This window comes from Syngnathus floridae, chromosome 4 (genome assembly GCF_059516105.1).
Source record: "Syngnathus floridae isolate MCC-2025c chromosome 4, RoL_Sflo_1.0, whole genome shotgun sequence".
NCBI lineage: Eukaryota > Metazoa > Chordata > Actinopteri > Syngnathiformes > Syngnathidae > Syngnathus > Syngnathus floridae.
The window spans coordinates 16,824,307-16,848,455 of record NC_142416.1 but is presented as its reverse complement, the minus strand read 5'-3'; the positions used below and the strand labels follow the sequence as shown (position 1 = coordinate 16,848,455).

Below are 24,149 nucleotides of genomic sequence, written 5' to 3'. Positions count from 1 at the left end.
CACTACAGTCCTCAATATGGGACAATCTTTATATGAGCGCTTTGCTTAGAATATTTTTTTTAAATATTATAATATTGCTTGATTGAACAGCTAATGCAGTTGATACTTACACCAAAAAAAGCCAGTTTTCATTTAAAAAAAAAAAAAATTATAAGGCTGCCATGCAAGGTTGTTTGAACTCAAATAAACTTTTATCAAATTTTTATCTTCTTTATTTGCAGTCCGCACGCAACCCTCGGTCAGCAGAATATAACATAAATTGTCATGGAAAGGTCATATATCTTTGCATATTATGCATTTAAATGACAATTTAAATGGGGAAAGAGTTTAGTATTGGACTTTTTAATTAATTTATAGTGCAAATAAAAAATGTTATATGATTTATTCTTTTCAGTTAATTTAAGTGATTCTTGTATAAAGTATTCACCTGCGTTGTTTAATAATTTGTTGTTTTGACCATTCGTGTTGTAACCCACATGTTAGCTAAGCACTAGAATGTGTCATGACCAAACAGTGCTTGTGTTTGGATCAAAACATCCGTGTTGTGTTGAATAATAACTTTTGGGGGGATTTCTTGGAATATTCCAAGTTGGTATTTTGATCCTGGACAAATTCAGGGAAGGAGCAGTACCTGCCAGTCATTCTAACTGACCTTATTTTGGATATTTCTAAATAGGTTAAAGACGGGCAAATCGAATCTATTCAAAACAGTTTTAATATGGCTGCAAATGTACTGCGTGTAAATTGCCCCAAATCAAAAGTATGCTTGGCTGATGGACATTATAATATAATACAATATCATACAATATTTTTTCTAAATTATTATAATTAATTAATATTGTTTTAAATTCATGTAATTAATATTATTGATCGTTTTTATTAACTATTTATCCAATGATTTCAAAAAGTAATATTCGTCTGGATATAATTTGCAATTCAGTGATAATAATTTTGACTGTGGGTGCTGTTTTTATTGCTGAATACCTTCATCTGAGAAGGAGACACATGATGTTGCTCTATTCAAAGAAAGCGAGCGTAACCCTTCCCACTCAAAGCGATCAGTCACCACAAACAAGCCTCGCCTCAACGCAAGCACCCTCACCACCAAGCTAATATAAGTTCCTGCATCCCCAAACGTGAAGCACGTCCCACTCATCGGATTCAATTCCTTGGAAGACTTCTTGGATCTTCAGAACTGCGTCATTCTGCAGTTTTGGAAGGATCAATTCGACCTGAGGACAATGACGGGAGGCAGAAGCAGACAGAGGTCTCACTCCTATTACAACCCTGAGGACAGCAAGACCTATGGAGTACAGACACAGACTAAGGACACCTATCAGAGACCTCGTTCAAGGTAGGAGTTCTCTTCTGGAATCGATGGAATGCTTGTGACATGACGTTGAAAAGATTCTTCGACAACTGTTGGTGAATCGATTCATAATAAAACCAGAGGGTGTAGTCCAGAACCACGATAAATGAGCTAATGCCTGATGGTGCTTTCCAGGTCTTTTTACAGCTATGAAACATCAGAACACGAACCCGACAATGATTTGGGTCATCTAACCGTGTCCATTCCACTTAAGCAAAAGTCCAACGCTCCACCTCAGACTCCTGTGAACAAAAATGAAAAGTCCAAGTCCAAACTGAACAAGCATTCACTTCCAATAGATCTGAACGGTAAGTGCTTCTTGGATGTTTCAAAGTTCTCACCCTTTCTTTCCTCAAATAAAATGTTGTGTTCAGGCAACAGAGGCAATCCGAATTGTGTGTCCATGATGACCATATCTGAGTCGGACAACTGGGAGATCAGCTCCAGCTCTGGTATGAAATACGGGCAATTTGTGGACTGGGAGAAGATCGATCCGGAAGCTTTCGAGCGATACCAGCAGATATTGGCGAGTGAGCACCAGCGACTGAAAGCCATGGGAAGAGAAGGTTTCTGGGCTATGCCTCATACGTTGAGGGCAAAAGCTTACTCCCACATCATCCACGGCATCCATTCCAGGTCAGCACTCCTAAAGTCAAAACGGATTCGGCCGCGATCAAGAACAAAACAAACGGCTTCAATAAAAGTTTCATACTGGATATTGTCACCTGAATTGTAGGTGTGTCAATCCAGAAAGAGATGTGTACTATGAACTAAGCAGGAAGCTCTTTGGAGAACAAAACGTTAGCAGCCACCCAATTCCAGAATACATGGAAGCAGGAGAAATACCAAGGTACAATGATTAGATTTTTGGAAACAACCGTTTCGATAAACAATTCAAGAAGCATTTTTATGTAATTAAGATCCTCTCTGATCTTCATCCAGGTACTGTCTCAATAAGGCGGGACTGAATTCAGTCAAGAAGATCCTTCTATGTCTGGGAAAGTACTTCCCTGCAATGAACTTTTGTCCCATCCTCCCAGCTTTGGTGTCCCTCATTTTGCACTTCAGCCAGGACGAAGCCGAATGTTTCTGCAGCGTTTCCAGGCTGATTAGCTACAACGACCCCAATAAACGTTACATTGACCAGACCTTTCTCACATACCGAGCCTCGTGCATGACCTTCGGGGACATCGCCAACAGGTGCTGCCGAGGTATCCGCAAGTTGATAGCCAGCTCACACCAGAACCTTTTTGAGTTTTACTCCGACTGGATCATGTGGATCTTTGCTGATCTTCCATTCACGTATGCCATTAGAGTGTTGGATGTCTACCTCCTGGAGGGCTACAAAGTTCTTTACAGGTTTGCGTTGGTTTTAGCTGCATTCGGAATAAAAAAACAACAACATAACGTAAAAATTTCATTTGTAGGGTGGCGTTGGCTTTGCTGGGCCTCTACAAAGTGTCCGTGTCGTCCAGAGTAGCAGATGTGGAGGATTTCCGTACGGACATGAAAAGTTTCGTGCAGAACGTGGCTCGCCACTGCACGGCTGAGAATCTTTTGGAAAGAGCCTTCCTGGTTCCGATTGCCACGAGGAAAGAACTCAACCTCCTCTTCAAAGCCAACAAGGTTTCCCTCATGCTAAAAGGAGTCAGCATCCACCAGAAGAGGTGAGGTAACATCAACAGATGTTCCTCAATGTTGTAGTTTTACTGTCGGTATTTGAATCATGCAGGCAGTCGGTGGATACAGTGGACTTCAACAACCTTAGGTCCAGTGTTGTGACAGGAACAGAGATGAGAGTTGTCTGGGCCTGGATACCGGAGCGAGTTGCCCTTTTCAGTCCCATTAAACTTTTCGGTACAACTGAACATGGAGAAAGTCTCGCTTCGTAAGTCAGCATTATTTATGGTCAATTTCTGGATGGATGGATGGATGGATGGATGGATGGATGGATGGATGGATGGATGGATGGATGGATGGATGGATGGATGGATGGATGGATGGATGGATGGATGGATGGATGGATGGATGGATGGATGGATGGATGGATGGATGGATGCCTAGCTAGCCCTTATGCTTTTGTTCATACGTTATTTCAGATTCTATTATTATGTTGAGGGCCACGAACCTGTGGTGTTGCTCATCAAAACAGTGGATGAAGAGGTAACATAAGCTAGCAACTATAACCAGAATACAGAGAAGATGGTGACTTGGCACGTTTGATAAAATTGATTTCTATTTTAAAGGTCTTTGGTGCCTTCATTTCATCAGACATGACAGAGAGGCACAAGTACGACACGGATGAAGTCACGTTTTTCGGAACGTGCGAATGTTTTGTTTTCACGGTGAGCCACCCCGACCTGGCATCACAATCGTATTGGCATATCCACCGATGTGAAGATATAGTTTTGCTCTTTCAGCTTCGTCCCAGGATGGAGCGCTACCAGCGAGCCATGGTCAACATCATGACCAGGAAAGTCTCACCTCAGCAGGCTCACTTCAGCTTTCAGACCGACTCCAAAGCAACTCTGACGTGCCCGGCTGGGACCCCCCAAGACCCCAGCTACTTGACCATCCCTTTCACCGCTCCTTCCCCGGAACCATTTACTACCAAGGAGGCTAAGAGAACCAAGGAACAAGAGGCCTCCAAGTTTATAGCGGGCAGTGATGAACAGCTCATTATTGGTAGCTCATCTTGATGTTTTTTACAATGTTGTTATTTTTGTCTTATGCGCAAAATAAGCATTCTCTATTGGGTTGAGGTCAAGCTGTTAACATTATTCTTACATTTTTTCAGGTGGGAATGGAGGTCATGCACTCTTCTTTCAAGAAAACCTGGAGGAGGGCTACACAGAGTCTTGCGACACATTTAAGAGTCCGCCACTCTGCAAAAGACATTTCAAGATCCAGTCCATGGAAGTGTGGGGAATCCAGAATTCAATTTGCTTTTCTCAGTGTTTTTCCTCCCAGCAGAAAATATAGTTTTATAGAGTCTAACCTTTTATATTCACTATGATGTTTGGTTTACTTTGTTTTTTTTAAATATATTATGGTTAAAATGATTTTACTGCATCTTTGCAATATTACAGCACATGTCCTCAGGGTACTTGGAAACCCACACACAACAGACTGAGGTGGGGCGGTCAGCCGGTCAGCTACTGTATGTGGACAAACAAGCCAAATGGAATGTGGCTGCGTGTGTGTGTGTGTGTGTGTGTGTGTGTGTGTGTGTGTGTGTGTGTGTGTGTGTGTGTGTACGCACGTAAATGGCCTTTAACCTCATTGTTGGACATAATTAAAGTTGTTTATACCACACATAATATCTACTGGTTGTAATTATTCCACTGCAGCAACTCTCCCAGCAATACTCTTTACCTTCCATCACCATTTTTGTTTACACTCATTCCTATGACATTTATTGCAAATTCAAAATTGAGAACTTTAAAATGTTAAAAAAAAATAAATAAATCAGCTCGAGAAGTCTGAAAGGTTTGGTGAGTTTTTGTGCATTTTAGGACCTGACAAATTATGAAAACACACAATAATTATATTTTTATAATAATAATAATAATAATAATAACAATAAAGTGATAGGACCCTTGCAGCAGTCACTGTTTGGACCCTAATTATATTTATCAATGGTCAAAAACGCTGTTTTTATATTGTTTTCAAAGACTCACTTACTTACTTAAGCCTTGTGGGGGCAGCAACGCGCTAAACATACTTGGTCTGACACAAATCAAGACGAAGAAGACGTTTAGCAACGACAGCGTCGGCCTCTTCCACTTTTACCCAAGCTCCGGTTTAAAATGTGGTAATCTGTTAATTACCGCATTAAAAGAAAGGTAAGTCATCTTTTGCTTTTGTTTCTGCGGCGTTCTCAATGTATAGCAAGCGTGATGTTAGCATGCTCGTTTATTTATTTGAACGCAGCTAATGCTAACAACATTACCCGTGTGTTCCATAGCGCTTTTGCTTACAAAAGGACAGACTCCGCATATATTCTAATTTCTAATTCTCATACTAACGTCAAGTTTTAAATCCAAAATACAGGCGTTGGCATTTAGAATATGTCAACGTGCATTGCGATATCGATTCCTAAATATTTGTTGTTTCATTATTTTGGCAGTTGGCAAAAAAAAAAATGTCGACGTTTTAACTTGCATTGACGTTATATTACTAACGTGTCATTGTAATGGCTGAAGTATTAATCAAACGGCTGCATAATGTCACGAGAGACAAGCTTTGCGAGTTTATTCAACATCAAATAGTCGCCTGGGTTTATTAATATTTGGGCCCTTTTGATTTTTTTTTGTTGATGTTTTTGGGTGTATTGCAAGATCTCAGCGATGGAGAACGACAGTTCATCTGTGACAGATCACTCTTCAGACGAAAGTAAGTATCGACGCCTCTTTGTAGTTTTCAAATGAATGTGGCCTTGTAAAAGTCACATGACCAAACCCGGTAAACAGGTGACCCTGTGTCCGCTTTGTGAATTTCATTTCATTTGATCCTTTGATGCTCTTGGTCACCAGGTACCAAAGCCTTCGACATTGAGTACATCGTCGAGTCCGATCTCGGCAACGACTCTGAGTCGGAGGATGGCAAAAAAGCCAAGAAAAAGCAACGCAAGAGCCACGTTTGCACCGTTTGCAACAAAATATTTGATAGGCTTTCCAAGCTCACCAGGCACCTCTCTGTACACACCAGGCCCAGGACCTTAAAGACTCGCTATCAGTGCGTGCATTGCGAGAAGACTTTCACAGAAGAAGAGAAGCTGTTACGTCACCAAGATACCCACAACCGGACAAGGGAGCATCCGTGCCCCGACTGCGGCAAAGTCTTCAACAAGCCCTCCAGGTTAGAGCGCCATCGACGCATCCACGCCAGGAAACCAAAGGTGCCCCACCAGTGCTCCTTCTGCGCCAAGACCTTCGATAAACTCTACCGGCGCATCCGCCACGAGCGAATGCACACGGGCGAGAGGCCTTTCACCTGCTCCTTCTGCGGGAAGGGATTCTCCGAGATGGGTCACTGCAAAGCCCACGAGAAGATCCACCAGGACAATCCGGAGAAACCTCACCGCTGCCCCAACTGCGACATGTCCTTCTTCAAGGCCTCGGAACTGGGCAGGCACCAGCGCTCGCACACCGGCGAGAAGCCGTTTCAGTGCAACGTGTGCGACAGCACCTTCGCCCGCTCCGAGAGCTTGAAGAGACACACGAGGAGCCATACGGGGGAGCGGCCCTACGTCTGCTTGACTTGCGCCAAGGGGTTTTACTCTCGTCAGGATTTAAACATTCACTTGCTGATCCACTCGGGGGAGAAGCCTCACCTTTGCCCCGTGTGCGGCAAAGGCTTCTCGCAGCTGGGCAACATGAAGGAGCACGAGAAGAACGTCCACGTCCGGTCCGAGAAGTACTCCTGCAACGAGTGCGGGGCCACCTTCACCCGTTATAAATCTTTGAACCTGCACCAGCGGGTGCACACCGGGGAGAAGCCGTACCTTTGCCTTCCGTGCGGGCGTAGCTTCTCCTGGAGTCACTGCCTGAGCAGACATCGCCGAACTCAAGCTCACAAGCAGATGTTGTTGGATGCGGCCAAAGAACTTCAAGCTTTCCCAGAGCCTGCCGAGGATCAGTGCACTTGAACACCGGGCGGGTACTCACCTCGCTAAACCGCTGACTCATGCTTTTTCGTGAAGAGGCCGGTCCCTGGCGCCAACGTTCGACTGCCATGTTGGGTCAAGATGCCAACCGACTTGAGTCGCGCCTTGTTTTGTAAACAGACACAGCAGCGTGAACACATTACAACGATGACATTTTGTAGAATTGCCTCGCTCTACAAACTAGTGTTTTGAAACTGAGCACTGGACGCATTCCCTTACTAATCATTTAGTAAACAAACAATCAGCAATTGGACCACACCAGACCTTCCACCATGACGGTACCACTACCCACAGAATAACCCTCAATCACAAAAATGTGATCCTACGTATCATTTTGAAATCCGCCTTATCCAGGGTTGTCAAACTCATTTTTTTCGCGGGCCGCATTGTAGTCATAGCTTCTTTCGGAGCGCCATTATGACTGTCAACCCAAATAAATGTACGAGCACTTCATATTATATACAGTAAAAGCTACAAAACAAACAAATAACTCGTTTTCAAATCAGATGAGTAAAAACTGGTCAAATAATTAAAAAATAGATTATTAAAAGTGAAAACAATTTGCAATTCTAGTAATGACACACGAATTTGATGCACAATTTGTCTTCGCGGGCCACATAGAATGATGTGGCGGGCCGTATCTGCCCCCCGGGCCTTGAGTTTGACACCTGTGGCCTTATCCGAGCAGTAACGGGCAATCGCCTTTTGATTTTTTTTTTTTTTTTTTACACCCCACCATGCAAATCAGCAAGTCAGACATTTATAGTTGTTACGTCAGTGCCCGCAAGAGCTGGACATTCACGTTTGTTAACCATTTCATCGCATTTGCTTATAAAACTAGCATGAAGCAGATATCTCTGGTACGGGCAGCTCCCTTAAAACGTATTCATGTGTTCCTGAATAAGATAGACAGATATCTGTATGTAAGGAAAAGAAGACGAGCGAGAAGCTATGCTAAACCGCTAACACAAATCATGGACAGAAGTAACTTTTTGCTGGTGAGGCAAAAACGTGTCTAAAGAAAGACAAAAGGCACAAAGAAGAGTGAAAACCGGAAATAAGTTTACAAGAGGATGGGGCGTCTCTAAAGTATATATGTAGTACTGTGTATTAAATATTTGTGATTTCAGCAATGTTATTTATTTGCTTGGACAGCAGAGTGCTGGGTTTTGCTTTTCCTAAAATGTTTTCAATTTTACATTATGTTTTATTTCACATTTTATCGGTTTAGCTTTGTTGAAAGATCATGCATAAGACCTTTTTAGAATTATGACACTTCCGTTAGAACACTAGCACTAAGGTTGAGCCTTTGGCCATATTGCCCAGCCTTAAATTCATTCTTGGTACTATTTATAGTTTTCTTCCACTTAAATCAATCAAGCCGTATTCCCACATTGTCCACGTTGCTTCACAGCATTATGTCAATGCATCATATTGAATAAATCAAAAATAAAATACGATCATCTGTCAACATTTTATCACCTGAGACTATGAAATGAAATGAAGAAAAGGTCACCCGAGCAATATAAAAAAAATAAAAAAAAGGCTTGGAGGGCTGTCTGCATTAAGCACAACCTGGGGAGAACCATAATAATGGCATACATGACATTATTAAAAACAGCAAATTACTTTTTTTTTTTTCCTGTCTGCATCAAGATGGTGCCACAACACTACTTTTATATTAGACACTGCTTTGTCTTGTCTCGTTTAAGCGTCTGAATTTATAATACCAAGTTGGCACCAAAGCTACCAGGACTTTGACGCCATCTTCAGAAAGCACAGAAACAGCAAACTGACAAATAAGAAGATTGCAATACAGGTAAAAATGTCGGACTGAATCAATCAACAATCTATTGTACTGTGAAAGTGCCCCAATAATTTATTGCATATACTGAATGTTAAGCCAAACTATTATAAATTAGTAACAGATTGTAAATATTTTTTTTCTACTTCTTTGCATGCTCTGTTGTGGAAATGAACCAGTATCTTGCTGCCATGATTTCTCGTGAGTTGTGTCAAAATAAAAACTTTTTGTCTTCCTGCTACCACGCTCATCGTTATGACGTCACAGCAAAGCGTTTGTTTACCCGTTTGGATAATACGTGACACTATAGAAGTAAGAATAAAATAAAAGCTGTTTAACTGATTTGAAGCCATTTTCCTCACCCAAAAAATGCAGTTTTTGCCATTTGAAAATTGTAATAGAGTACCCTAATAATAATAAAAAATAAAAAAAATAAAAATGAATGGGGACGTAAGGGGCGGGGCTAGCGGGTCGCCCGTTGCTAGGCGACGTATGTTTGTTATAGTGGACAGTGGTCAACGTTAGCGACCTTTTTGTTCGAGATTCGCGAGGATGTAAAATCAAACGTTTTCAATTTTGTCGTTCTTTTTTTTAAAGTGCAGACTTTTGCTAAGTCAAAAGGTAAGTTTTGCAACAAGTTAGCACTGCAGTCGGTTGTGTTCAAATTGTAGTGCTATACTAACCCGCAATATTTGCGCATACAAAATGGAACTGGATTTTATATCGCGGCCAACGACGTTTCAACATTACTATGATCATTAAAGGGGTAGAGGATTTTTTTTATACGTTTATATCATTAATGCAACAATTTATGGTATATAAGTGTTGCATTTTAATGTCGTTAGTAGTAGTTCATGTGGTCTTCAAAGGACACATTTGACATCATCAATTAGCAGTGTCTGTATAAATATAAATTTCAATGACGTCGGTTGTATCGGCTCTTTATTTTTAGTGACGTCACACTGAGCGAGTTTACGCGTGAAAAATAATTTAAAAAACGACAATGGACTGAAGACGTTATCCACTTGGGGAAAGAATATTTTGTTTAGTCAAGACGTTTTATTTTTGTTGATTATCTTTATTATACTATACAGCTCTACATAATTTTATATGCAATTTTGCAAACTCATTGTACTGTTTACATTTTAGCAAGATGGATCTGGAACCAAAAATCTTTCCTCAACTTGAACTGGCGGCGGTTTCCGGCTTCAACGGTAAGTAATATAAACAATTTAAAAAATATAACTAAATTATATGCCACGAATGAATGTTCTCAAGCAGACACTTAGGTAAATACATAGCATATAGCTAAAAGAATAATGACAAAAAACGGTGTCTAAAACAAGGTGATAAAAATCCTTAGTTTGCCACTTGTCCAAAATTCTTCCTTCTAAGTTATTTGAATTGCATCATTCAGTATCTAATATCCCATTCAACTTTTGTGTAAATATCACTCTCATTGCAGATAATACAATATTTCAATTTACATCATTTTAAATGGGGAAACCCAATATTTTGAAATGAAAATCAATAGGAAGTCAGTCAGCATGATCTTTGACCTTCTTGTGCAATTTTAGGACAAGTGCATTTCGGCATGAGGCTTCATCCCGATAAAGAGTATCTCATCTATCCTCTGGGATGCACCGTCGTACTCACACATATCAAAGATGACAAGAGACACTTCCTGCATGGTCACACCAGTGACGTATCCTGTGTCTCCATGTCCAAAAGTGGAGTCTACATAGCTTCTGGACAAATCAATTACAATGACTTTGAGGTAACCTTCAAATGTTTCCATCCCTCAGCACTACCTAGTCATCAGTGGATTGAAAAAAAATACACATTCCTGTTCAAATTTAATTTTTCTTATGATATAAATGAAATGTCCCATTATTGTGGCTAAAAAAAAAGTAGGAAATGAAATCTCTCTCACAAGGATGTGTAGAAATCTTTCAGTATTTTCTTGAGAATTTTTTTTTTTATTTCCTTTTTTATTCGTTATTTTCCTAGGCCGATATAATCGTCTGGGACTACGCCAAGCGAAGCTTGTACACTCGCTTTTTGATCCATGAATCCAAGGTGGAAGCGTTGGCTTTCTCTCCTAATGACAAGTATCTGGTGTCCCTCGGAGGCCAAGACGATGGAAGGCAAATTTCATGTTTTTTTTACCAGTGGAAAAGTCTGTGCAGAAATTTCTAACGACCAACAATTAATTTGAGTTTGAATAAGTACTGCAAAATAAAAATAAACTAATGTTTGTACAGCTAAGTTTTGGGCAAATTTTGAAGCCCACCACAGGATATTACATCCTGACATTTTTTTTTTTTCACAGAATACTTTTATGGAACCTCGCGACCAAGCAGGCCATTAGTTCGGCTCCAGCGCTTCCTTTGAGTTTATGTCACCGCCTCGTCGTCAAGTACTCTAACACCAATGACAACATTTTTGTCTCTGCTGGCAGGTGGGTAAACCATTTTTTCTTAAATGTTCACAACTTGTCTGTCTCAAAAAAATCTAAAATATTTTGAATTTATCAATACACATATGAATCGCTTCATTATTTGCAAGAAAGTGCCACTTTACTCTGGATATTGTAGCTGTTTGGCACCTCAACTGAATATTAGTAATAAAAAAAAAAACAATATACTGAATTTTGCAGGGCAACCTTGCAGCTTTGGGAGATGGATGAAACCAACAAGATTAAACCTACAGACTGTGAACTGCGTAAGCTGAAGAGGACAGTAAAGTGCATTGAGGTATGTGACCACAATTTAAGAGGACAAAATTGAGACAAAAAAAAAAATTGCTTTCTGCCTGTAACGATATTATCCTGAAAAACAAATACAAGTCCGCCCCTAGCCAACATTAGCATGCCTGTGTTAAAAATGGCCAACCTATAATGGTTCACTGTGAAGAATTAAAACTGGCCAGGCTATATCTGGGTCTGCTGAGATGTCTGGAATTCAGAATGAGCGCTCACGCTGACATTTCTCCCCCCCGCACAGTTCGCACCCGACGATGAGTATTTTTTTTGTGGTACTTCCAGTGGAGACATCTTAAAAATTAACACCAAGACAAAGTATCTGAGCGACTATGGTCCAGTTAAAACCAAACACAGCCTGGTGAGTATCCCGACAATATGTCTAATTGGTGGAATTTCATTTTTCATGTTTCCGTTGCTCACATACACAGGGAGTCACTGTCCTAAAGGCGTTATGTACGGGTGAACTACTTGTCGGTTCTGGATTTGGCACCTTGACACTTTGCTCCACGACCACCTTGAAGGCTCTCAGGTGAATGAGTGTCCACGCTATAATTTGATAAGCGGTATAGTGGAATTTTATTGACAGGAAAATAAAAATGACGCAAAATTCACTGACTCCTCCCCACATTATATTAGACATGTGCAGATGAACAATGGAGTGACCTCCATCGCTCTCAAAGATGACGGCCAACAGTTTTTTGTCGGCACAGACGCGTCCGAGATCTACTGCCTCCATCTGCAGGATTTCAAAGCCGAACTCGTGTCCACGAATCATCATGGCGCCGTCAAGGATGTCTCAATTGCTTTGTGAGTAGCTTGGGGGTCATAAATAAAAAGCAATGAGCTCTTATTTATTTGGCATCCATTCAGATTTGCAATAAGAAGAACAACAAATGGACTTTAAATGAATTAACTGTTAGACTGCTAATGAAATTTTGTTCCTTATCAAAGTACAGAAAGTACAAGCGCAATTTGTGTGAATGAAAAAAAGGTTTTCAAAATTATTTTGTATTGAGTTCAGTACCCACTAACTCCACTAGAGGACAGTCCAAGTGCACTTTTTTTTCTTTTTTAATGATGCAATGAAATATAGTCGCACCATATTAATATATATGCGGTAATAGTATATATAATTATATAATGTGGTATGATGTGAAGGAAAATAATATTGTATCATATCATATAACAACTGTACAATTGATAAATGTATACTGGTAACAACAATTGGAATTATAATCGCAAAAAGAGTTGACTTTAATGACTAAGTTTAGTGATATAATGTTTTTTTAATTATAAATATCGATTATTTATCATCATGCAACCCTAATTTATATGCGTCAATTAAAATGATCAATTATTTTATATATATATATATATATTTATGTAATTTGTATTATAATTATTATACTTAAGACTTTTTACCGAGGTTTATTATAGTGATTTCCATAAATATAGAATGCAATACATAAATAAATACCCAATTATAGATGTTCATCTCTGCATTATTTTGCTTTTTGTCAGTGGCTCCTCTGAGTTATTTGCCACCGCCTCAGAGGAGGACATCAGGGTGTGGCACATAGACAAGTCCAAAGCGCTGCTGAGAATCCCAGAACCTTGCCTTACCTGTAACACTGTGCACCTGATGATTGACGGACACAGCATCATCACTGGTAGGACTCAAAACAAGTGTGAATGTGACATTGAATGAATCGTTATTATTCAAGTCAAGGCACATATATATATATTTTTTTATCTTCACAGGATGGAACGACGGGAAGATCCGCATATTCGCCCCGCAGAGTGGCCGCCTCATGCTCGTCATTCACAACGCGCACCGAAACGGCGTGTCAGCCCTCAAGGGGTCCAGGGACTGCAAAAGCATTGTCAGCGGGGGGCAGGATGGAACGGTCAGTCTTGCGTGAAGATGGTACGACCGAGATTAGCAGTAGAAAAAATTCACACATAACACAGGATTCTGACCAAAAATGGGAGAACCTAATTTACTCAAGACCAACAATTTAATTATCACACACCCTAATCGACGTGTTGACCCAAGGTTTACCTCAAGTGATGTAATACCCGTGTTTCCCGAATCTACTCTAGGTTTGCGTTTGGGAGCTGCTGAAGCACGGCCAACGACGGCTTGCCTTCTTGACGGAGCACAAAGCCACTGTCAGGTGTGTCCAGATCAGGAGCGATGACAAGGAATCTGTCACAGCTAGCATGGATGGAACCTGCATCATCTGGGACATTGTGTGAGTTGCCTCACAACCAAACAACACTGAGGAACGCACGTGAATATTTTCTCCAGTTTTTGTGAAAAACAACTACTGCAGTTGAATAAGCTTAGCTGTGACTGCTGCTGTGTATACTATTATACTGCCCCCTGGTGGGTATGATGATCACACCAAAGTTGTAGCACAGTGTCCATTGAAATGAAGCTTAAAATTGTTTGCATTCTATTTATTTACTACGTCGTGCAATTTAGCGTGGCATTTTTCTTCTCTACAAAAAGTTGAGCAAGTAGTTACTATTTATATTATTTATTGCTGTAATATTGTTTTTATTCTAAAGTACAAAAAAGAAATCAAGGAAGTTATAGATAAGAAAGCAGGTAAATAGTCTGCATGTATTTTTTCAATCTAGAAAACCAACAAATGTTCTTTTGAATCTTTGTGTAGGAAATTTGTGCGGATTCGCAAGATAATTACTAAAAATTCCTCGTTCAAGACCGTGTGCTACCATCCTGAAGAGCACCAGATTGTCACCAGCGGCACCGACAGAAGGGTTGGTTATTTTCCTCTCCCTCTCAATGTTTAGCGGTGGACTGCTTCATTTTGTCATTTTCCAATTTTCAGCCACAACATGTCACCTTAAGACAGAAATAAATCCGTCTTGGGGGGGGGGGGTTGATAAAGACACCGGCTAATCTAAATGTCCTGTGATTGCATCATGATATTTTCCACTCGCTGAGCCGAGCAGAAGCAAGAAGCCTGGTGCTGTGCCACGATTAGCGTGGCCTCCCACGGTGACCACTTGCACAACACACACACACACAAAACCCCAAATTAGTTTGCGAAGCCCGTTGTGTATTCTGGGTTCGTCGTAATTAGGCCGACTTCGTCCTTGTTTGCTTAATATATGTGTGTACTTCATCCTCACGTTAACCATGAACACACACTCCTCTCATCAGACATGTCAAGAGAAATAGAAGTAACCGAAATATAGAGTTTAAAATAGACAAAAGTAAAAATTGATTTTGACTATGAGAGTGTCACGTTGTTCGGGAGCTAGCTAGCGTTGCTATCAAAACTTGACTTCCCCTTTGACCAGTCACGTTTAATGTTTTATATTTGTTGTTGTTGAGGGCTAGCGGATCAATTACTCGCAGGTTTTTGCTATTCTTGGCAGTTTTTTGTCACTATCCCTCATTTATCGACTGTAAAAATAAACTCATCAGAAAAAAAAAATCCAGATCAATCAATTGAAACACAGTAACGAAATATTTCTTACTTCCCACCCCTGCCGAAAGGTGACGATAACTTGCGCTGATTAATAAGACTGTGAGGAAAGATGCATGCATAGCAGCGCTCTTGCCTTCCTGCATGCGGATGTGCCGACGCCAGCCTAGCGCCAGCCAAATCCACCATCTGCTCATCCCAAGACACAGGCACTCTGTCTGTGGCCCGCTTAGGTCAACTCTCTCGAAATCTACCAAAGAGGTGTGAGATCTGTCCTGTTGATTATTGTTATTACTAGAATTGAGCCCAGATGTTTCTCCACCACGCAGGAACTTCGGAAACGAGTTAAACGCAGAATCACAGAATCGCTTACTACTCTGATCCTGGTCATGAATAATTTGGATGGAGTTGACTAGAGGTTGACAGAAGAGGTTCTGCACCGTTGTGGGCGTGAACAGTCTTACGCAGACATATCTAATTCATCGATCGATTGAGATTGATCAGTCCCTGGGTGTAGTCTGTGGTTGTGGTCAGAAATGTATTACCACCTTTAGATATGCTCATATGCGTGGGTCGGATTTGGACTGAGGCCCGGTTTTCCCCCTGAGAACACAGATGGAGCAAGGAAAGTCACACAGGCAGCATCGCTAATAAGATGCTCAAATGAGATGAGGGAGGGAGAGGTCGTGACTGGAAAGAGCCGAGAGTCTGAGGGAAAACAAAAGACAAAATGTTTGGGGTTGACTTGAGGACTTGTTGGTACACTGTCTTTAAATCGATTATCCTATCGATTATCATATCGGATAATCAAGTAATCAGACGGATTTTATCAACATATTTTTCATGTTTCTGCTTTGTGGGTGCTGGAATGATCAAAGTAACAGACTAACATCTATTTCTTTAAATTATATAATCAGCTTTGCCCCAAATACCAAAAAGGATGCATCAATGTGCACCACCTGAATGTTTTTTGTCACCTGTGCTAAAAATAACCACAAACAACAATCGTGTTTTTTGTCAGACTTTTGTCGTACAGCTGCAAAGCCTCAGGGATGATTAACTTTGGCTTCCGTTTAGCGAGTATAATTGGAGCTTTAATTTTTTATTCAGGCTGACACGTGGTAGAAAATGACACTATAGTCACTTTTTTTTGTAGAAAATTTGACTAAATTATTGATAACGTAACAATAATAGGACAACAGCGCTAATTTGGGTCGTACATGAAATAAATAGCCGTATGTATCTGCAGTTAAATAAACAATTGCTCCCCCTCTTTCCTTAAATTATTTACATTTAATGCAGAGTAGTGTCCAAACAATTTGAATTAAAAATCATTCAAAGGCAATGCAGTTGCTAATGTGTGTTATCTGTTATCGGAAAAGCAATCGGAATTTTAAAACAATGAGACTAAGAAGGGTCTAAAAGAACATTTTTTTTTTTTTTTTTTTGCCGCTGTCAAATAAATAACTTCCAATTTACCTGTTCAGATTGTCTACTGGGACGTGCACGACGGGACAGCAATCAGAGAGCTTCAGGACAGGGAGACGTCGGCCATCAACTGCATGCACATCTCTCATGACGGCAGATACTTTGTGACAGGTAATGGTCCATTACGCAGCTGCTTCTCACTGCCTCGTCCCTTCGCTACTCTTTGAGCCGCAGTGATTGAAAATGTAGACAGTAATTGTGTTGAGTGTTTTTTTTTCCTCCCCTCTAATTTAGTTTCGAGGGTGACAACAGCTTTTTAGCTATTCACAAATTGCTTGGCTGTCACAATCAAATATTTTGAAAATGGATTATTCCATCATAGTATAGAATTTTTGTTGCGTTAAAGTGTGTTAAAAAATTGCCAATTATTTTTGTTTTGCTACAATTTAGTGATTAAAACATACTAGATTACATCACACAGGAAAGATGGATGGTCATTGTTTTCCCAAAGTAAAAGCAAATGTTCGCAATCTTATAAGAGCCTGAAGTCAGAAGATTTGGACAATATTTTGTTAAACAATGGTTCTAAATGACAACTTGATGATTCAACTGAAACGCTGAATTCGATATTCGATTCGATTAATCGTTTAATTCTTAACACTACCACTGCTTAGTGATTGTACTGTGACTAAAAAATGGCCGCCAATGGCGATACAGTCGAACTAAAACAGAAGCGTAAACCACAAACATCAAGGTTGTTCATCAAATATTTTTAATTTAGTTCCCAAAACATCCAAGTTGGAGAGTAGCCATGTCAAAAATGGAGATATTATCTTTTGTTCAAACAAAATGAATATTTGATGGATTTTATCCGGCAGGTGGTGTTGACAAGCTGGTGAGGGTGTGGGACTACATGGACGGTACGGTCACCCACGTCGGAAAAGCTCACGGAGGAACAATCACCAGCGTGGAGGTCTGCTGTAACAACAGTACCCTTATCAGCACCAGCGCGGACGGAGCCGTCATGCGCTGGAAATTTCCTCATCCACTCTTGAGTGACTGACCGCGTCGAGCTCAGACAAGTAACACTCAAATCACTTCCATTGTTGTATAAGGGTCATTTTTATACAATTTGATCAGTAATAGAGAAGATACTTATGAAATAAAATAAAAGCCACTTTTTTTATTCCCCTTGGTTTTATATGGCGATAAACATCTCCCATGCTGACACAGCAACACAGAAGTTAAGTCAAACATTTTATTTTTTATGTTCAATGCGACCCCCTTCAGCATTAGTCTAAAGAATATTCTGATTAATATTGCGTCTGTGGAATATGAAGAAAAATCTATTTTTATATCCCGAAGACGGTGGCCATTTTGCCATTTGCTGTCGACTGATTATTATGACATCACAGTTCCTCAGAGCTCAGATTTTTCTTGTTTTGGTCGAGTGCAAACTGAGTGTTGAGCAAAGGACGTGCTTAAAAAAATTCCCTATTAAATCAACCAAACTTTAATTAATCGATAAAAAAATGATGCCAAGGGATGTTTGAAATGCAACCTCAAAAACTTTTGTCAGATTTAATACTTTGGCCTTTTATTGTGTACAGCCTTTGTGCGTTTTCCAACAATAGCAGAGTAAGAGCATTAGGGAAATTACGAAAACGTCGGCTCTGACTATCTTTTGTAATAAATCAGCATATCTGGCCCACTAAATTGAATCTTGAGCGGCGGTGAGCTGTGAAATTAAGGCTCGAATGATTAGAATCGGAGTAGAACGAGGCAGATGCCGGCTCCCCGTCGACAAACCAGAAGTGCACAAAAAGCTCCATTTATGTATTTGCTGGAGTTTTTCAGCAGCGGCAGCCTTAATGTGAGCGAAGCTATTTATAGACTCCGTTGTCGAGTATGTTTTCAACAAGGTGTTTCACACTGACAATTGCGCGGATGGAGATTGTGCTTCTAAGTGGCCATCTGGGTTTAGACAGCACCGTCTGGAATCCACATCTGCTGGCCTATTTAATATCACAACTTCAAAGTTTTTGTTTTTAATATGCAGTGGGTATAAAAAGTCTACACACCCATGTAAATGCCAGTTTTCTTGTCAGTAGAAAAAAATAAACAAAATTCTCTGTCTAAACAGTTTTTAAGTCCGTAAGGTGAATTAATGTGTGAAATTAATGAACAAAGATGAAAAATTAAAGACATTGTCCCCATTTACTCTTCATTTTATTTATTTAAAAATAAATCACTTTTCATAGTTGTTTTTCAACCATTTTTAATTTCTTTATGTATTTTTTCAATTTAATTTTCATCTATTTTGTCGGCCTTCGTAAATCAATAACCATGTTCTGAACAGCAGTTCCTCAATTCACTTCCTTGACACCAACACATTCACATTCAGGAGTCAGGCAAAGCTTTGGTTTGAGAAACAAAAAAGCAAATAGGTGAGTTTCTCAACGAATAACAAAATATGGATATAAAAATTTGGGGATTTTTTAATGCAATTCCAATCGAGCGTGGTCACGTGACGAATCACACATTGGACAACAATGGCAGGTGTACCTAATGTAAAGGCCGACGCGTGTTTATTTTGTTTCCCGGGTGGGTTGTGGGGGGCGGGAATTGTTTTTACTATCAGGGCGGGAGGAAGGATAGTTAGCGTCACAAGTAGTCGTCAAGTGTGGCACGAAGAATGAGGCGGCCACTCGAAGCGACGAGCTAACCTCAGGTTTACCCGGTCCGGGTTCGGTGCCAGTCTGGCGGCGGTGATGTTTAAAGAAAGGCGGGAGGAGCTGGAGGAGGAAGAGGAGGAGGAAGACTAGACTGTCCGGCAGACAGGTGCGCCTCTTCCTCCTCCTCCATACTACAGCGAGTGTTCCTCCTGTCAGGTGCAGGCAGGCGCAGCCATGGATCCCCGCAAGGAGAAGGCGCGAAAAACCATGAAAGCCAAAACGACCAAGCGGAAAGAGAAGAAGCACCGGAGCGGCGTGTTCAGCCGTCGGAAATCTCTTCGTTCTTTCAGTCATTTCATGGGCAGGATTCTTAAAACTTTGAGCACTTTGGCGCACTTCGGCGAGGGACGGCCGCCGGAGCCCGGGGAGGAGGACGACGACGGCGGCTTCGGTCGAAGCGACACCGGCGGCTTTAAAGACGAAGCCCTTGCGGGCGTCCCGAAGGACTGCGTCGTGAAGAAGAGCGCCACGCTGTCGTCCCACGGCTCGGTCAAGGAGCGGCTGTCGTGGTGCTACGGCGACAAAACCCCCGGCGCCCTGGGGCTCAAGAACCACGGGAACACCTGCTTCATGAACGCCGTGGTGCAGTGCCTCAGCAACACCGACCTGCTGGCCGAGTACCTCGGACTGGAGCAGTACAAGCCGAACGAGTCGGCCCGGAGGGTGAACGGCGAGGCCGCCAGGGGTGAGGTGACCGAGCAGCTGGCGTCGCTGGTTCGAGCCCTATGGACGCTGGAGTACACGCCTCAGCTCTCCGTAGATTTTAAGGTGACTAGTGTCTCTAATTCTAATTTTCACACATTTGAACTTTTCACACAATCGTAGTTTGCTTTGTGTACCTTTTATTACATTATATATTATCCTCCATCTTTAGTATGCCCAGTCGGCACGAGACTCCACAGGTGCGTCGGGCTGGAAGGGGAGTGGCTAATGGGCGTGGTCAAAGCCGGAAGTCACCAGTATCACCTTAAACTTGTATTGCATTCCCGACATTTTTGAAATCGGGATTTTTCGACTCGGATTGGAACCGTGTTCAGCCCAATGTAAACAAAGATGGCTGAACACGAGAAATGATTTTTGTTTAATTCCTAAAATCTTTTTAATCGCTTGCCAATCTACTTTCATCATTTTATTATTCATGAAAATAAACATATCTTTCAGCATTTTATACAATTAGCCTAATAACTTTATTCGTTATTAATGATCCCAAGAACCTGTTAGCCATGGTTGCAAAAGCGCTTCATGGTATTTTATATCTAAAATACAGAGAAGTGTACGTACTATCCCACGAGAAACATGTCGCTTATTAGGATTTAATTTCCCATCAGTATGTGTGTTCGTTAATAGTGCTTACACTTAAATATTAATTGGAGTCAAGTTGTCAGGGCAGTCAGCGATACAGGCACAGCAGGGCCTGAGGGCCTGCGGCTGTAAAAAGCTCGCCTACGTCGTGTGTCATTAACTTGCCATTAAGTGATTAATCGGCCATTTCATGTGCACTTGTAAGCCAAGGCCAGTCAAATGGAAGCAGTGGGTCTCTAGGCAGCTAAGCAACTGTCATAATTTAATGTCAAGTTTGTGCATTAATGGCTGTTGCTCATCTTCAGGGTATTCCAAGTAAATATTATCAACAGGTAAAGCTTATTCACTCAAATGCAGGCATACTTTTCGGAAGTAATATTTTTTTAAAGGCTTACAGTATTAGGATGCTAAATATAAGATTATCATTAGAACCTAATGCATCGTATTGTGACGGGGCCACCGTAGCATCATCCCCCCCCCCAAAAAAAAACGGTTAATGTAGGATAGGTGCTGCTGTTTTTATTAGCACGAGAGTATAAAGGGGATGACAAAAGTGTCTACGCATGAAATAATTACAGCTCTTTTTTTTCTTTCATATGGGGGGTTGAGGGAGGTATTTATTTTTTATAAGTACGCAACAAAGCTAATTGGGGCTCAGTGTTTATTAGAGGGATGGTCACTACCTGAAGAAAGAGGTAAAGGGACCATTAGAGAACCCCAAAGCACTGGGCTCCCTGTAGATTATTTCCACTCTGTACAGAAAATGAGACAGTTCTAATCTTAAAGGTAGATGCATTCCGTTGTGACTCTCAAGACCATAAGTCTTCACCGAAGCAAAAAAGTACTAATTGGCTATGACCTGACAAAATTGTGCGTTTAAAGGCACCGCAGGGATACAGTGTGCTGCAAAAACATCTATCCATCCATCCATAAACACATTTTCCTGAGTCTTCAATAAATATCCATCCATCCCATCAAAGTTCTGAATTATTAATCCAATTCAAATCGAGGCAAATTTAGTTTTGTTATTGTCAACTTCCTCTGCCCTATTTACTTGTTCAGAAGCACAGTACATAGGTCATGTTACAACGGCGACGCTTGGTCACATGATGCTGTTCACGTGATGTTTTATGACGGAACTCGTTTGCATTGCTGTGAGTAATTTACACAACCGAGTGTGTCGTTTTGGCCCGACTCACCTGCGCCGCTCACCGGCACGCCGAGGTGGTTAGACAACATTCCTCGGCAGTAATGTGGCGAGAGAAGACACTCGCATTTATCAACTCCAGCCTTCTCAGTACATAACACAACGGGACTTTTTTAAGATCAAGTCCGTTTAAAAAGTAACGCAACGGAATGCTCGTCTTGTTCGGCCTCTGAAAATGCCGCCCCCTCTCCCTCTGGGATTATTGGATGACAGCAAACCAGTTCTCTCACCAAAACAGAATCGCTTAGGTGTGGGAGGAGGAATATGTCGGATATACGCTGGACACTCCATTGTACACAATTAGTTCCACGAGAGCCAGATGTTCTCTGGATTTTAAATTGAATAATCCTCAACAATGGAGGTGTTCCATGGTAAACAAATTCCACTATTGTATACATGATTTTAACATTTTCCTTAGCTTTTTTGTCCCCCCAGCACTTATATTCTCCATTAAACAGGTATTTGACAATGTACACATTTTGAATGTGTTGGACTTTGGAGGTTTTGAGGAATTGCTGTCTGATGAGCAAGTATAAAAAATCTTTATTTCTTCCTCTGTCACCTTGGTGGTGCACCTCATTTAAAGCACTGTGACAAAATGGTGCTTACTGTGACTCACTTCTATTACCTCCTGTTCTTAATGCCTGAATGGGGGCAGCCACTTGATCTTTTCATTACGCCAAGCTACAATAAAGGATGATCAAGGATGTGGAAGATTTCCCAGATGGAATTGTCGTCTTATTCCAAGAATAAAATGATTTCATTTGCGCCGGTGCATGACTCATGTCTTGCCCCACACCAAGATGGATATTTTGGCTTGATCGCTGGGGCACCCGCCGGGGTCTTTCTTCTGTATGGTTTAAGAAAACATGTCCTTCATTTCCCCTTTCTTGCCCGACCTCGCCCATTTTTACGGACACAGTGATTTTGTGTGTGTCTGCTCACACACAGAGTCAAGCTGGAGGGAGCAAGTGAAGCCTGCCTAGAAGATGAGGACGAGGCGGGGGGGGGGGCATGCTGAGATGTCTCCAGTGGTGTACACTAAGAGGAGGAGAGCTTGTAAATAAAAATGCCCGTCCTCCCTGTCCTGTCTCCATAGTAAAGAAAGTTCAGGCATCCGTGAAAGCTGCTTGTTAGCGCAACATCCCTCCCGAATTCCTCAAGTGTAAAATTTATGCGCCAAAACCGCTCTTGATTTCGAGGCGACACGGCTTGAGAATTCCTGAGTTCTCCATGTGCTGAAATATGGCATGCTGTTTCAGACTTGTATCTAAAAGTTCCTAAATGGTCAACATGGTCCATTCAGTGCCGGCGTATATTAATAGGACTTGAAAACATAGCTCGCGGCTTACCTCCGGCGGGCACAAAGATTTTTTATTTTTTTTTAACAACACAGGCACTTCTTGTGAGTGTTGCTTTGACGAGAGGGTGCGCGGATTCATCTTTTTCACGTTTGAAGGGCCGCGGCTCGTCGGGGCTCGAGGAGCTCAGGCAAGGAGATGAAGAGAGGTGTTTGAAGTGGTCTCCTTTGTTTTGGGAGGAGGGTATGGGAGGTGTGTGACAGTGACGTGGGCCAACACTGATGGATTGTTTGTCTCATCCTGCCTCCCCTCTCCTTCAAGGACCTCTCATGACTGAAGATGTTTACAATGTTTGCACACGCTAATCTTAGTGGTGGATACAAGCCACCTGCTCTGTGAAGCCTGATTGTTTTTTGTTTTTTTTCTTTTGTAATGGAACAGAACAGATGGTGTTGTGAGAATTTTTCCCAGTATAATTACTTGTTTTTTCAATTTGTTAAGCACATGTTGCAAAAGCTGGAGGGACAAGTGATGTCTGAAATCATTTGGATGGGCAGCACAATGTACGAGTGGTGAGCAAGTCTAGCCTACAGTCACAAGGTTCTGGGTTAAAATCTCCGCTTATCACTGCGTGGCTCTAATCCAAGCACGCTGGCTTCCTCCCGCATTCCCCAAAAATTTATATTAGGTCTTTTAAAGACCACTTTAATTACACCCTTTTTTTCCTATTTATTTTTATTTATTTATCCCCACATTTTTGGGCATATTTCTTTCACGGGTTAAATTAAACTACTATTATATATTAAACTATCTTGCTAGCTACTTAGCAAGCGAGCTAACAAGCTAGGTAGATAGCTACCTTGGGGTATGAATAAATTCGGGCTTGTTACACTCCAGTATACCTTATCTATATTGATATCTCTAATACTAGCCCAGAAGCCAACAAATTTGTGTACCCATTGTGTGTCAGTGTGATGTTCTACTGTATACAGTATATACGATATAACCATAAACAGCTCTGACATGGCATGGGGTGACACCTTCCAAGGTATTATTAGTCGTAACAGAGATGGATGACTACTAGTTGTGTAAATAGTCAATGTCAGAATG

The 24,149-nt window shown here is 41.2% G+C and overlaps 4 protein-coding genes across 5 annotated transcripts in view; all 4 read left to right on the top strand.

Annotated features, from left to right (window-relative positions):
* Positions 1-1,106: 1,106 nt before the first annotated feature.
* Positions 1,107-4,689, top strand: LOC148399512 (TBC1 domain family member 24-like). The gene is made up of 11 exons (XM_088374694.1): positions 1,107-1,354; positions 1,505-1,677; positions 1,744-2,005; positions 2,106-2,219; positions 2,312-2,728; positions 2,797-3,036; positions 3,102-3,257; positions 3,469-3,532; positions 3,616-3,714; positions 3,790-4,054; positions 4,167-4,689. The coding sequence occupies exons 1-11, from the start codon at positions 1,242-1,244 to the stop codon at positions 4,349-4,351; spliced, it is 2,088 nt and encodes a 695-aa protein (XP_088230820.1). The 5' UTR covers positions 1,107-1,241; the 3' UTR covers positions 4,352-4,689.
* Positions 4,690-5,102: 413 nt separating this feature from the next.
* Positions 5,103-9,082, top strand: LOC148399511 (uncharacterized). Its single transcript, XM_088374513.1, has 3 exons — positions 5,103-5,214; positions 5,710-5,764; positions 5,905-9,082. The coding sequence occupies exons 2-3, from the start codon at positions 5,719-5,721 to the stop codon at positions 7,017-7,019; spliced, it is 1,161 nt and encodes a 386-aa protein (XP_088230639.1). The 5' UTR covers positions 5,103-5,214; positions 5,710-5,718; the 3' UTR covers positions 7,020-9,082.
* Positions 9,083-9,311: 229 nt separating this feature from the next.
* Positions 9,312-17,680, top strand: cfap52 (cilia and flagella associated protein 52). 2 transcript variants are annotated; one of them, XM_088372458.1, is made up of 15 exons: positions 9,312-9,462; positions 9,991-10,055; positions 10,419-10,618; positions 10,852-10,988; positions 11,174-11,302; positions 11,501-11,597; positions 11,847-11,963; positions 12,034-12,134; positions 12,242-12,412; positions 13,127-13,275; positions 13,367-13,512; positions 13,709-13,860; positions 14,287-14,392; positions 16,554-16,665; positions 17,373-17,680. In XM_088372458.1, the coding sequence occupies exons 2-15, from the start codon at positions 9,995-9,997 to the stop codon at positions 17,555-17,557; spliced, it is 1,863 nt and encodes a 620-aa protein (XP_088228584.1). In that variant the 5' UTR covers positions 9,312-9,462; positions 9,991-9,994; the 3' UTR covers positions 17,558-17,680. The 2 variants fall into 2 exon arrangements, with proteins under 2 accessions (XP_088228584.1, XP_088228585.1); XM_088372459.1 differs by lacking the exon at positions 9,312-9,462 and adding an exon at positions 9,560-9,607.
* Positions 17,681-19,153: 1,473 nt separating this feature from the next.
* The window catches only part of usp43a (ubiquitin specific peptidase 43a), a 29,287-nt gene continuing 24,291 nt past the window's right edge, over positions 19,154-24,149 (top strand). The window contains exon 1 of the mRNA XM_088372453.1: positions 19,154-19,997. Coding sequence (XP_088228579.1) covers positions 19,404-19,997 — 594 coding nt within the window. The 5' untranslated portion in view covers positions 19,154-19,403. The remainder of the gene's footprint in view (positions 19,998-24,149) is intronic.